At 42.7% G+C, this 15718-nt stretch overlaps 1 protein-coding gene across 1 annotated transcript; it reads left to right on the forward strand.

The window, feature by feature from the left end:
- Window positions 1-459: 459 nt before the first annotated feature.
- On the forward strand, window positions 460-13674 carry LOC147887958 (uncharacterized). Its single transcript, XM_087393260.1, has 5 exons — window positions 460-869; window positions 958-1089; window positions 1230-1552; window positions 12908-13065; window positions 13298-13674. The coding sequence occupies exons 1-5, from the start codon at window positions 732-734 to the stop codon at window positions 13672-13674; spliced, it is 1128 nt and encodes a 375-aa protein (XP_087249386.1). The 5' UTR covers window positions 460-731.
- The last annotated feature ends 2044 nt before the right edge of the window (window positions 13675-15718 follow it).

Genomic DNA, 15718 nt, shown 5'->3' on the forward strand with positions numbered 1-15718 from the left:
TCAAAGCTATCCTGAGGGAAACAGCTCCGCTATCTAATCCATGACATTTGTAAGCAGATTGAAGACTCTTTCAAAGACGTGAGGAAGAAGATACAGGCCCTGGAGCAGAAGATGAAAGGCCACACGTACAAAGAACAAGATCCCAAGCTGGCTCATATGGAAGAGAACCGACTCAAACAGGAAGAAATCCTGGTAGCCCTCTCACTACTCAAAAATCAGATCTTAAGCTTGCTGTAGACTGTGCTAGCAAAATCCTCTTTAGATGAGAGACACTTGCACCTCCCTTTTGAATAGGACTTCCCTTTGTTAATCCCCTCAGCATGTTGGGGTTGTTGACTCTGTTTCCGGGCAGCGCTTAATCTTTTTCTTTTCTTCCAATTTAATATAATCGGAGCTTCTGGGACAAAAGAAACAGCTCCGCTATATAGAGGTCTCTTTTGCATTGGCATTTCTCCGTTAATTCTCAGCGGTCCAGGCGTTTTAACACACCTCGCTTGTCTTTCCACTTCCCAGAAAACAGTCTGAGCGTCTTTCTAAGCTAGATCTTGCAGCATGGGTCAAGGAGCAAGCTCCTGAAATTGTTGGAGTCGTCCTGCCAAGCCGTCACAACTCTAGAGATATCTTTTGGACTGGAATTTTTCCTCTGGATACGCTCAGCGGTCCAGGCGTTTTAACACACTTCGCTGTTCTTTCCAGTCCCAGCGTCGACTTTCTAAGCTAGATCTTGCAGCATGGGTCAAGTAGCAAGCTTCTGCAATTGTTCGAGTCGTCCTGCCAACCCGTCAAAACTACCTTTTGCTGATTTTCTGGCCATTCTGGACAAACTGACGGAGGACGACTTAGATCGCGTCGTACAATACTTTGAAGAGGTACTCTCGCTGGTTTCGACATTCATTTGTTCTGCTTTGTTTCGCAATCTGGAGACTGCTCGAATGACCCTCTCAAGAACTTTTGCAGGCCATTTCTAGTTTTGAAAAAGGTGAACCATCGACACCCCTCGATATACCAGAGGCTGTCCAGCATACCCTGGATATTGTACCGACAATCATGAGCGGGATTGCCGATAACGCGCAAAAAGCAAAGGGCCAGGTGCGCGTGCTTAGTCTTTGTTTGATAATACGGTTGTAGATATTTGGTCGTCATCGCCTTTTCTGCTCCACATTTGTTGTACACGGTCGTCGGATTCGAACTCTTTTGAAAATCATCAGTGGCGAACAAATTTCCGACAGGTACACGATTTTTTTACGGGAGCCGTGGCCAAAGTATTATCAGATGTGCTGGGAGCTGCCGGAAATCTCCATTGGACCGCTACTGCACTATCGATGGTGGCATACATTTTGAGACAACAAAACCTAAGCTGTCAAAATCGTGAAAAATGCGGAGATCTGTTGAAAGAGATGCGAGATCTCGCCAAGTATGTGCTGCGACTTCACAAAGATGATGGTGAAATTGATGACGATGAGCGTCGTGAGAACTTAAGGAGTGCGACATTCGTGATTGTACGCGGTACAATAGCATGCCTCAAAATGGTCTCCTCTCGCTGGGCTTCCAGGTTTATACACCTCCACCGTTAATGATTATTACTTGACGTTTCTTAAGTTTCAAAAGGAACAAGTGCTTGAACCGCTCTGGCACGACTGAATCTCCAGGAACAGCCTCGAATTATCTCCCTTCAGTTGTTGTTCAGGTTGTTAGGTAGTCGTTGATTGCATTCGTAACAACTAAGTAGATGGACGCTAGAAGCCTAGAACCATCACAAGAGAAGAGAAGCGAGCAACGAGAAGCGAGACCGAAGAGAAGAAGTACGGCACGGCAAAGGAGCTGTGCGCATTACATGTATACCAGGTTTTAATGTTCTGGGCCCTGGACTCAACCGGCTCATTAGCCTCAAACTTAATGAGTTAATAAGGTTGTACGGCCAAGCGCCGATCTGGCCTTGCTGAGAATCCGGACTCCGGAGCTGGCCTTGCTATTACAGTGGTCGTGACTCGTAGGAACCGGGAATCCCCGCCCTTTAAAATGAACGGCACGTATAGAGGTTCTACATCGTCAACCCCTAGTGCTGACCCTCATTATGCACCAAGCAGTGCTGAGCCTCCTGCTCCTCTTTTCTTGAAAAAAACGTGCCGTTCATTTTAAAGGGCGGGGATTCCCGGTTCCTACAGATGCTGGGAAGGCGAACCAATTTTGGGACTGGATGGGAGACCAAGAACTCAGTGCTAGACTGGTGACAGTCGGTGAGTTCAGCCACTCTGATGCTAGGAGCTGCGCCTGGTCCACGGTGCAGGAGCAGCATGGCTTTGTAGAAGCTCGTCAGCTTGGCCTGTTAGATGCGAGACCCACATGGTACAGAAGAAGAGCTTGCAATTTGCAGTCAGCTGTGCTTGACCTATGCTGGTTCAGTGGGGGTGCTTCTTGGACTTGCCCACCTTGGAAAGGGGAGGTAGACCGTTCACAAACCTTCTCCGATCACATGCCATGCATTGTTTCTTTTGTAGTTGGGACGCAGCCAGTTAGGAAGGGTCGCCAATCCTTCAAACTCAATGCCTCTTTATTGAGTGAAGACAATTGCAAGGCTTTGGAAGCCACCTGGAGACACGGGGTCAGAGGTGCAAAAGATCCAGTTAGAGCCTTTGACAAAGTAATTTCTGATGTTATCAACGTTGCGCGGATGCTGGGTAAGCTGTAGGCAGCTCGAAAGCACATTTTCTCCTCTGCAAGAGAGAAACTGAAGAAACTGAGGGAGAAAGATGACTTGGAGTAACAGGACATTAGGGAGATGCAACGGTGTGAAGACGTGCTTAGACAGCTCGAATTCCACAAAGCAGAGGGGGCTAGAATTTACTCATCCGCCAGATGGATTGCACAAGGAGATGCTCCCTCCGCATTCTTCTTCAGGACAATAAGGTCAGATAAGGCTCGCGACAATATTTGTAGAGTCCGTGACTCTCTAGGCATCTAGATCACTGAGCAGGACAGCATCAGCCAACACTTTACCTCGTCTCTAGAGGCAATTCTGGGAGCCAAGGAAGAGCAATCAGATGCAAAGATGGAGGCCCGGCAGCTCCTACTGGAGTGTGTGGACAAAAGAATAGGGGAAAGTGATCTATCTACGCTGTGCAAGCCTTTCACCCTCGAGGAAGCAGATGCAATGATTCTGCACATGAAGAGAAACAAATCCCCAGATCCTAATGGACTAACAGTCGAATTTTATCAGGTGTTATGGGGCACTCTTAGAGATGACTTTGTGAGGATGGCTAACGAGATATAAGTTAGGGAATCCCTCTCTCCAAACGTCAATAAGGGACTCATCAGACTCATTCCCAAGAGATTTCCAGCGGAAAGATTTGGTGACTGGAGGCCTCTGTCACTTCTAAATGTCTCCTGCAAAATCATTGCCAAAATGTTTGCTATAAGAATCACACATTTGATACCCGAAGTGGTCTCTAATCAACAATATGGTTTTGTCAAGGGAAGGCACATCCATGATAATGTACTGAATGTCATTGCTGCTCTGGAACACGCTTGGACACAGAAAGAAGAGATTATTCTGCTTAACATCGATTTCGATAAAGCATATGACCGGGTGGAATGGGGCTACATCTCGGCAGTCATGCAGACAATGGGATTTGGAGACAAGTTTCTCGCGCTAGTAAAGGCACTTCTAGCCAATGCTTCAGCCTCCATCTGCATCAATAGAACTGAGGTAGGGTCGTTTGAGCTCAGGAGGTCTATCAGACAGGGATGCCCCTTGGCACCATTGCTGTTTGCTGTGATTACAAAACCGTTGCTCGCTTTGTTCCACAAGCTCATTGCAAGGGGTTCCCTAGATCCCATGAGACTTCCAGGATCCAACACTCCTCTCTTCGCTCAGCTGTTTGCTAACGACTCCAACACGATCTGCAAGGCTGACCCTGACCAACTGAACTTAGTCCTAGGTCTGTTAGGTCTGTTTGAAATGCATTGCTCTGCCTCAGGCTCAAGAATCCAATGGGACAAATCCCAAGCTCTGTTTGTCTCAAGGAGTGACCCAACTGAATGGATACAGGCCTGAAATGGATCCCTAGGAGATAGGTTATTCGACATCTGGGAGTCCCTATAGGGGCTAGAATCGCAATCATACAACGATTCTTGTGGTGGTGGCCCAAATTTAAGGCCAAAATAGACGCATGGGCAAAGGTCCCACTAAGTCTGTTGGGCAGATGCACGATGGTCAAGCATATTCTGGCACCTGCCTCATTCTACATTCTTTCTATTTGTGCATTCTATAAAAGCCACATCCTCCTAATCGAAAAAAGCTTGAGAGCCTTCATATGGAAGAGAACCAAATGGAAATGGATCTCCTAGTCAATTCTGTGCGCGCCAAAAAGATTTGGTGGCTATGTTGTCATCTTTGCCTCGGAGTCACCCAGCCAAGTGGGAAGGTTCAAAATTTCAATCCATATAGGGCAGTCATGGTAAAGGAACTTGTCCATGCTAAAGGTGGGGCTCCATGGCATGACCAAAATAGATGTTCTCAAAAATAAAAATGAGCTCACCACGAGCTCATCATGGTGGCTGCCTCAAAAATCCACCGGAACAAGAAGAAGCCCTTTCCCATGAATGAGTTTGTGAAGCTATTGGTAGGCAGATGCATTCTATGCCATAAATTGTGTGAGTTCATCCATTGATGCGACTTGACCTATCATCCATCTACATCTCACACATTGAGAAGGAGTACTTCCTACTGTCTCAAACCAATCTTTATCTCATCTTTATGCTTAGTTTCTTTCACTCATCAAGATATTTTTCCACACAAAATCTTTTGAGATTCCTCATCGGGGAGTGGGGAGAAGCCACCAAGCATCTTTTCTGTGAGGATATCAGCATATGACAAGGCACCTTTGCTCTTGGTATCATCCTCATCGGAAGATTCCATTGTAGTTCACTCTACCTCCTTGGAGGTGCTCCCATCCTCCCCTGTCTCTCCACTCATAGTCTTTTGAATGTGGTTAATAAGACATACAAACCATGGATGATTTTTTAGTGCTAGTTTCGTTAAGAAGCAAAACTTTTATATTGGTGTCGAAAGTTTGTATGTCCTAATAAAAATAAATGTTTGGAACATTAGCCATGATTTGAAACTTTTATATAAAAAAATATGAAGTTTCGCCAAGATTTGCATCTTCTACTTCAAAATTGAAAAGAAAATATATAAAAGCATACTATGTTATATTAATATTGTGAAACTTGAAAAATTACCTCAATAAACTTTCGCCCAGATTTTATATTAAGATATTAGTATAGCTTCGATAAAAACATCCCTAATACAGACTCTAAGTGGGGTCGGTTTGCACTCCCCCTGCTCTCCCCTCCATACATCGGCTACACCATAAGCATGCACAAGTGCTCACTCCTAGCATCTATAGCAGCAAGAGTTAATATGAGTGTTTCTTTAAAGAACATAATGTTTAATGTATGAAGAATTTAATAAATGTCTAAGTAGTTGTACTAAAGGAATCATCATTTCATAACGTAGAGTTCTTCAAAATAGTTAATAAGAGTGTTTCTTTAAAGAACATAACATTTAGTGTATAAAGAATTTAATACATGTCCAAGTAGTTGTACTAAAGAAATTATAAATTCAGAATGTAGAGTGAGATTTTGGTGCATTTCATGCCCGTCCACCTGCAAATTAACAGACAAGGTTTCTGCCAATGAAAATTCAACCACATCTGGATACCCACAACAATTCTTAGACTAAAAATTCTACTTGAGCTAGGGTTCTCAATCTCAAAAATGCTAGCATGTACCGGGCACCATAGCAGATGAAAGTGATGCTTGTCCCTAGACTATTCCCTTTCCCTCTCTCCATCCCTACTCCTCCCTCTCTCCCTAGGTCCTTCCTAACCTGTGTGTGTTGCTTGTTTTGATGTGCTAAGTTTGTTGCATTCATTCTTCTCTTCTTGCTACATTAAAGTCCCAAACAAGGATATAAGACTGCTTATTCGAACTCTCTTTTCTTCCATCTTGCACGCTCTTACCCACAACAAAGGCTGGTCAACGAAGCCATTTTGTGGTGGTAGCATGTACCAACTATGGCAAAAGGAGGAGGAGGAGAAGGAGGAGCTAAAGCAATGGGTGGTCAGCATGAGGGATGTGGAAATGAGGAGAATCACTTTCCAGGATGTGAATCCACCTGCATATGTTGATAGGCAGCAAGCTGTCCATGCACCAAATGTGCAAGAAATGGTACCACCAAGTACTCCCACAGGTATACAATCAAGGGTGATGATGGATCATCTATTGGTGGAAATGATGAGCCAAATGTGGCTGATATGCAAATGGGACAGCAAGCTGAAATGCCCTTGAGAAGATCATCTAGAGTGTCTAGACTGCCTGATAAGTTTGTTCCAGGGGTAGACTATGTGATGCTTACTGATTGCGGGGAGCCTTCTTGCTACAGAGAGGCTATGATGCATGAGGATCAACGCAAGTGGGAGTATGCTATGCAATCAGAGATGAGTTCACTTATGAAGAATAAGACTTGGGACTTGGTTTCTTTGCCATATGGAAAGAAAGCATTGCCATGTAAATGGGTCTACAAGATGAAGGTCACAGGTGATGATGTGCCTAGGTACAAGGCCCGTTTGGTTGCTAAAGGGTTCAAGCAAGAGAAGGGTGTGGACTTTGATGAGATATTCTCTCCGGTTGTGAAGATGACCACACTTAGATGCATGCTTGGACTAGTGGCAGCAGAGGATATGGAGCTTATGCAGATGGATGTCAAGACAGCTTTCTTGCATGGGGATTTGCATGAGGAAATTTACATGGTGCAGCCGAAAGGCTTTGAAGAAAAGGGCAAAGAGCATTTAGTTTGCAAGCTGAAGAAGAGTCTCTATGGTCTTAAGCAAGCGCCTAGAGAATGGTATCAGAAGTTTGATGCTTTCATTCAGTCCCAGGGTTTTAGAAGGAGTGAAATTGATCACTGCCTCTACACTAAAATGGCTAAGGATAGTAGCCTGATAATCCTGGCACTATATGTGGATGATATGCTATTGGCTAGCAAGAATACTTATGAGCTAGATGCATTAAAGGCCAAGTTGCATGAGGCCTTTGATATGAAGGATTTGGGATTTGCAGGTCATATTCTTGGTATGTGCATCACGCGTGATCGGAGTAGGAAACTCCTTTGGCTTTCACAAAAAGAGTATGTTACAAAAGTATTGCAGCGTTTCAATATGGAGGGGGGGAAGGCAGTGAGTACTCCATTGCCTCCATATGTGAAACTGAGTCATACAGATAGTCCCAAATCAGATGAGGAGAGGGCCATGATGGCCAAGGTTCCTTATGCATCAGCGGTTGGGAGTCTTATGTATGCTATGATAGCTACTAGACCAGACATTGCATTTGCAGTGGGAGTTGTTAGCCGCTATATGGCTAATCCAGGAAAGAGGCATTGGGAGGCAGTTAAGTGCATCATGAGGTACATGAAGGGTACCAAGGAGATGTGCATCTGCTTTGGTAAAGGAGACATGCGTGTACTTGGGTACACAGATTCAGACTATGCAGGGCATGTGGATAGTAGGAGATCCACTTCTGGTTATGTGTTCACCTTTGCAGGTGGTGCAGTGTCGTGGATGTCTCGCGCACAGAAGTGCGTTGCTTTGTCTACCACAGAGGCTGAGTATGTTGCAGCCACAGAGGGTTGCAAGGAGGCTATATGGTTTGATCGGGGCTAGTGGGAGATTTGGGGATTCATACAGGTGTACCGACATTGCATAGTGATTCCATGAGTGCTATTCAGCTAGCACGGAATCCGGTCTTTCATGCAAAGACCAAACACATTGAGGTCAGGTACCATTTCATCAGGGAGGTACTTGAGGACAAGCGCATAGAGCTTGTCAAGGTTCATACAGATGATAACCCTGCAGATATGCTGACGAAGAGTCTACCTAGTCAGCGGTTTGAGTATTGTCGTGTATTGATGGGCATTGGATAGTATGCTCACTGGTTGTTCTCCCTTAAAGGCACATTGTCCTTTAAGTGGGAGGTTGTGGGGGTTAAAGTTCATTGTGCCTTTACCCCGGTTATGTATAATACTCAAACACATATATAAATGAATGAAAAAGAAGATTAGGGTGGTTCTGCACCCACCAAAACTTGTGTGGCTCTCTGTTTCTCTCTCTCTCCTTCTTCCATTCTTACTTCCGTTGAGAGCACTCTCAGCATGTTGTCATCGCACAATAAATCTAATGATGCTAGTACTACCAGTGTCGTAAAGGAGTCTGCAATGAGATGGTGGCTGGTAAAAATTTTGTTGTGAGAATCAAGGCTATCCCACTCACATTTCTACAAAAAGATGACAAGCATGTGGGCTATTCCCCGTCATTGTGACCTATTGCAACCAGTTTTGTAATCTCCCCACCAGTGCACATCGCATCATGCCCCAAAAGTAGTTTTGTGATGATTGTCTACATCCAATCGTGCATTGATCCTACAAAGTTCAAGGGGAAGACATTACCGCTACACAAGTAATTTGTATCTAGATGATGTGGTTATGATAGGATCCCAGTTAGCATCATCAAGCTCAAACAAGATTGATTTATAGAGTTTGACATGAAGGATCTAGACTTAAGCATCAAATTTGTCTTGGTATTGAGTTTGGAGAGACTTAGAAAGTTACTTTCTTGAGCAAACAAAATTATGTAGATTGTCTCCTAAAGAACTTTCATATGACAAACTACAAGATTGTAGCCACCCCCATGGAGTAGCATTGGAAACTTATAAAGATTCATACATAAGTTTCATAGCATTGTTCTTGGTAAATCCAGAATAGTCTCATTAGAATATAGCCAAGAGAGTCTTAAGGTACATTAGAGGTACAAGACTGTTTGAAATATAATACAGAAGAAGTCATCCAAGGTCGCATTCAGATATTGCGATAGTGACTATGTAGGAGATCATGAAGTCAAGAGACAGACTACACAAGGATATGCATTTTTTCTAAGCTATGTCAAACAAATATCCAAAGTTATTTCTTTATCCTCAACAAGAATGGAATATAGAGCACTCACAATAGGTGCATGTGAGTCTATATGGCCTAGAAGACTATTTTTAGAAACAAATTACTCTGATGAGACAAAGCCAACAACAATATACTATGATAATCAATCGGCTCTACTTTTACGCCTTAGCCAAGAATGTAGTATATTCTCAGGGGGGTCACTATGTATAAACCCTCTATATCACGTGCGTTCAAGGCCTATATTTAAAATCCCTTAACTGTAAATTTTTTCATTAATAAAATGTACCCCTTTTCTATACAAATCTGTAAATTTTTTCCAAAACTATTTTATATAGTCCCTTATGTATATTTATTTCTGTAAATTTTAGAAATAAAAAATATCCTTCTGTTGAACTCACGTGATAGGGTTACATATGATGAGTGACGCCCCCGAGAGTATATTGCTCAAGAAAAAGCACAAATTGATCTCAAAGAGCACTTCATCAATGAAAGAGTGTTACTTGGTGACACCACACTATAATGTTGTGACAAAGAGAATGTTGCAAATCTCTTTACCAAACCACTTGGAGAAGAGATTTTTGAGAAACACCAATAAGCTCTTGGCTTGACTCACAGAAAGGACATTTCCATTAAAGGGGTGTGATGGAATGTAGTGTAATTCACTATGCTTGTCATTTCACTAACTTGAGGCAATCCTTAGGGGGTTTACCTCATAGAATGTTTGTGCAACACGTGCATTCAAAAAGAATGGTTTCTAAACTCAATTTTAGTGAAAATTTTAACAAGATTACAATAACTAGGTCAATTTTTAACTCAACTTTAGAAAAACATATGTCAGCTCATAAGTAACGAGGGGCGATTTTATTGGGGGGGGGGGGGATTTCAGCTAAATGAATTTCAAAATACCCCTTGAATGCATCTGATGCATAGGATTTCTTAGTAGTGCACCCCTCAAGAGGGAATCCATATTATCAAAATATTTTGGGAATGCTCACATGTTTCAAGATGCTCGTAGATAATTCATCATGACAACTAGTATGGTGGTCCACATCCTCCATCATAGTGGCTCCTCCAATAAGCTAGACCAAGTCCTCTAGTGGATGCTTAAATACCTCAATCGAGGTATTGGCTTGTGAAGTGCGCTAGTTCACATAGGTATTTTATAATATCTCAACCAAAGTTTGTTCCCATCCATTTATGTTTTTCCATGTAGGATGCCTTAATACGTCCTCAATTAAGGTAAATAATTACCCTTTTGGATGCATGAAGCCATGTTATATATTGCCACATGGTCTATCATAATAGAAATCATACATTGATTTAGGTATGGTCACATTGCCACATGCCTTACCCGATCAAGGTGTTAGTTTCATGTATATTGCCACATGGGCATTTTAAGCCTAGAGGATGTGCCATGTGTCACTTTAGTAATTGATTGAAATACCCTTGAGGTGGCTGCCCATTGCCCATTGCCCATTATTCCGCTTCCTTGTATTTCAAGTGTCCGATTTTACTCAAGGCCAACCAAAAGTGGGCACCCATGGGCACCTAATTTATCTTGCAATCACCCACATCAAGGATCTTAGCCATAATTCTTAGATACAACTCTTTCATCAAGGATTTCAACCATAAATCTTAGGTACAACTCTGCCAGCTCATCCAACCCAAATTACATGCCTTCATGAACCCAACAACCTTAATGTTTCAAACATTAAATTGGTTTGGCAAATGTTGTCTCCCAATGATTAGAGCTAAAATGATGGTTATAATCAGCCTGGTGGGTGTCCTTAACTAGTCCAAAGCTTGGCCTAAACCAAGCCAATGGCTAAGAACTAGCATGATGGTTGTAACCAACCTACTGGTTATCCTAAACTAGCCCAATGGTTGGCCTAAAGTAGCCCAGTGGTCAGATGGACAATAAGCTAGCTTGCCATTCCAACCATCGGGCTTGTCACTTGTAAAAGAATAGAATTGGAGGTCTGCGACTATGTACTAACCGTACATTGTATCAAGCTTGTGAATGATGCACTCGTTGTACACTTCTTATGTCCCATCCATAACCTACAAACATCATTCTGGAGAAACTCTGATGTTATTGTGCTAATTTTCCAAAACAGTGTCACTATAGCGATGATTTTACACATCAAGTTGTATCACTTCTACTAACACTCAATTATCGTTTGGATATTGTACATCTATTTCCCCTTCTTTCAACCTCTTCCTTTTACCTTGCCTAGGCTTTTCAACCTCTTCCTTGTACCTTGACTGGGTTTTGGACCTTTTCTATCTTGCAGTCTCTGTCTACTTCTCTTGTAACTCTCATGGATATAAAGGAAATTGAACCAATAATATAGACCAGCTAGTTTGTGAAGAGAGCAAACATGGAAAGATGAAGACTCACCTAGAGAAATGATCAAAGCATCCTTCATGGCTATGCCAAATCTAAATGGGAACTGCACACTGAGGGGGAAAAGCAATGCCAAGTCAAAAGTGCATGAAGAGTGGAAAGGAAATCTGAACAGGAAAACAACAAGAGCACAAAGTCTAGCAAAACGAGGGCAAAAAGGACTTTTGAAGAGGGAATAGGAAAGTAGAACCAAATCAAAGTGCATGCTAATCTAGTGGAATGTTGAGAAAAAAGACTTTTGAAAAAGAAGCAATATGGTTATAATGTATTTAGGATTGAAGTCGTGAAATTTTGAAAGCCAATGTGGGAGATGTGAAGTTTTGGATAAACCTATCGACCGTGGTTCGGCTCCACTAACCATACACATCACCAAAATAGTATTCCCAATGACCCTTGAGCAATTGCCCTGAGGCCTAAAATGCTTAAAAAAACAAAAGGTACAATGGCACACTAGCAGGTTTGCTGCTATGGATACATCTGTGGCATGTTCTATGGACCACATTGCAATGAAATGACACCTAATTTTGGATTTATAGAGATAGTATTGCATATGTTTTACTTGACTATTATCCATTACATCCATTATCCATTACAAATAGCATTGTATATGTATTGATTGACTGTTATCTATTACATCCATTCTAGGGTGAAGTAAGCTAGGATATCACCAAAAATCAATGTCTTAAGACCACCACACCATAAATGTAAGCTAGGATATCACCAAAAATCAATGTCTTAAGACCACCACACCATAAATGTAGAGTCCATTTCTTCAAATCTTCTAATTGCCCACAAATCTAGAAAAGGCCATGAAGCGTGCCCTTGTATGTGCACTTGTAATTCTAGTGCAACATTGTGCACAACGTAAACCATATCAAATGTTGTCGATTGGATGTCTCTTGTAGTTGTGATAAAGCTCTAGTAATGATTTTTTGATTGAGAACTTGCTTGCATGCACATGTAGAACAAGTTTTTGATAGTTTTGAAGAAATTCATATATCCTATATATAGAGAACACATACTTCACATGCAAAATAGCATTTGTCATGGTTTAATTATCGCATTCAAGAAGGCAATTCTGGAATGTTTTACACTCATTTTAAAGTTTGGGATGTGTAGATTAGTTTAAATACCAATCTTGTTAAAGTTCATTGAGCAACGTATAAATTGTGGATCGAGCAAGTTACCCATATGTAATATATTCTTTGAACCTAATGAAAATAGTTTACACCTAGTTATGCTTTGATTATGCAACTACTTTCCACCTCCACATATCCATATTTAATAGTTGTGCGTGTGTGCGTGCTTGCGTGCGTGCGTGCATGTGTGTGCGTGTGTATGTGTGTGTGTGTGTGTGTGTGTGAGAGAGAGAGAGAGAGAGAGAGAGAGAGAGAGAGAGAGAGAGAGATTAATCTCCACATATAAATATCGACATTGATATGAATCTTTTGGAGAATCAATGAGCTATGTGTCACTAATTCTTTATAATATAGGTTTTATTTAGCTGATCTAAATGCCAGCACATTGGATGGCATTATGAGTGACATGAAGGGCTCATACGACAAGCTTGATCGTTTGATCTTGAGAAGAACTTATGACATGATTCTCAGACCATTCTCATCATATGTGCCAGAAATACCAAAAGGCAAAGGTATGATCCTTTAATCTACAATATAAAAGTTGAAGACCACATATGATTACCTCCTCAACCTTTGGATTGATGCGTTGATGTGGAAATAAAGCATTTGAAAAAGGCCAATCCCTTGGAGATAACTTGGTTCCAAACGCGTTTTTTTGGCATTGATCTATGCTCCGTGATGTATGAAGTTGGGGCTACCTTGTTTTGATAGAGGGAGGGCTAACGAAACTCAGGATGTATGCAGTTGGGCTAGAGGAGCGAACGAAGGAGGTAGTTCAAATCATTGATGGCATGCCAAATTCTCACGTACGTTATGTCATTTTGCATGGACTCGGAGGAGTTGGCAAGACCACGCTGCTGGAAGCTGTACATGCAGATCTGTTGAGTTCACCACACCACTATGCGCACTGCTTTGTTGGGATGGCAAAAAAGGACACGGAGATTCAAAGTTTGCAGGCGCAAATTTACGAGTGTCTAACTGGGAAGACAATCAAAATTCCCGATTTTCGTGTAGGACGACAAAAGCTTGCGGTAAAAATGGAAAAACGGAAAAAGCGTTCCGAGATTTGGGCTCCAAACTTGATGCTCCTGGTAAAAAAGGAGAAACGACAAAAGCGTTGAAGTCCAAAATTGATATTGAGGATCTGAACTTCGAAGATCCTGGCAGGATGGCTGCTCCACCACTGTTGCTCTCCATCGATAATGTCTGGAACACCAAGGATCTAGAAGACTATTCGTGTTTGCCCAAGGGAAGTGTATTCTTGATCACCTCAAGAGATGCAAATAGTGGTCATGCCTTGAAAAGAAAAGGCGTAAATAACGAATCCATCAAGCGCTACCACGTGAAAGTTCTCTCTCCTGAGAAATCCAAGCAGTTACTTGTTGACAAGATTGCCCATGGTCTTGACGCTGATATGGTCGACAAGGTGGCTAAGGCCTGTGCGGGGCTCCCCTTGGCTTTGAGGCTAGCAGGCGAATTCATACGTAATGCTATAGAAGATGAGACGCTTAGCGTAAAAGACGCCTGCAATACTGTCATCGATTCTATGAAGAAGATGCGTGCGTTGGACGGTAACAGTGAGAACGAGCTTGTCCAAAGTTTGGGCTTTAGTATTGACCCGCTGGACGATCACCTCCGGCGAGCATTCTTTGATATTGTGACTTTTTTCAACTCGTCGGAGGACTTTCTGTGGACGGAAGTCGATGAGATTTATGATCATTCTGCTCTGTTGCTTGAGCGGCGTTCTCTCGTAGAGCGCAGTGAAGATAGTTCTTCCTCCGAACGAGTTCGCGTTCATGACCTCCTCGTAAGTTTGGGCCGACAGCGCATGCCAGAGGACACCAGAGTCACAAGCTGGGAACAACTCCGACCCCTTCTCGGTGATAAAAAGGTAAAGCATTTGCAGCACAGCATCCTCGCCTCACTCTCACCCCTAGTTGTCTTCTGAAGCTCAGCAAGGTCTTGCATTGCCCATCATCGCTGAATTCTAACGATCTTTATAATCTTTCAGAAGCTCGGCAAGATTGAGGGGTTGGATCTCAGGAAAGAAAGCAACGAGTTAATTCGTAGAGAGCTTTCCTCCGAAGCATTTGGACAAATGAAGAGTCTGCGGTTGCTGTTCCTGCCTAGACAGTCCCAAGATGACATGCTAGTCGACGAGGATTATAACTGCAACATAGCACAAGAAGCACCCCTGCGGATACTGTCAGCTTACCGTTTTAAGACACAGTGCCAACTTGACAGCAGAGCTCAGCTAGTCTTCTTGCAACTGGACTCACCCCTAATGGACCTCACAAACGTATTGGTAATCTCTCTTCTGAATTAAATTGTGGTGCGTGGTTGAATTCCAAGCAAATTCATGTTTCTATTCTGTAACTTCATGCATTTCTGCAGGGAACCAACAAATTCAAATCCTTAAAGATCCTCAAGTTATCCAAATGCGAGATCTCCGAAAAAGCAATCCAACAAATATGCCATATTGAATCCCTTAAGAGTCTCGTATTGATGAGGTGTACCTCTTTCGTCACGCTTCCCCGAGACGTCATGAACTTGAAAGGACTAGAAAACTTAGATATGTTGGGTTGTGAGAGCTTGAAAACCCTTCCGGAAGAGATCACGTTCATGACGGCTCTGAAAAAGCTAATGCTAAAGGATTGTCGGGGCTTGGATTCACTTCCCATGGGGATTGGCAACTTGAAAGCACTAGAAAATTTGGATCTCTCAGGCTGTGAGAACTTGAAGGTTCTTCCAGACGAGATTAGGTCCATGGCAGCTCTAAAAGTGTTACGCATGAAGAATTGTCGAGGCTTGAAATCATTGCCGATGGGGATCGCTAACTTGAAAAAAGTAGAAATTTTGGATGTGTCCAATTGTGAGAACTTGAAGACCCTTCCAGAGGAGATGGGGTCCCTAACAGCTCTAAAGGAGCTAAGGATAGAGAATTGTAAGGGTTTGGATTCACTACCTACGTCGATCGGCAACTTGCGAGGGTTGGAGAAGTTAGATCTGAGCGGCTTAGAGAACTTGAAGGCCCTTCCGGAGGGGATGGGGTCGCTGACAGCTCTGAAGATTCTATTGATGGACAATTGTCGGGGCTTGGATTCAGTGCCTACGTGGATCGGCAACTTGCAAGGGCTGGAGACGTTAGATCTGACGGGCTTAGAG

The sequence above is a fragment of the Dipteris shenzhenensis genome, chromosome 22 (genome assembly GCF_047967505.1).
Source record: "Dipteris shenzhenensis isolate YYH24624 ecotype China chromosome 22, Dip_SZ_1.0, whole genome shotgun sequence".
Taxonomy (NCBI): domain Eukaryota; kingdom Viridiplantae; phylum Streptophyta; class Polypodiopsida; order Gleicheniales; family Dipteridaceae; genus Dipteris; species Dipteris shenzhenensis.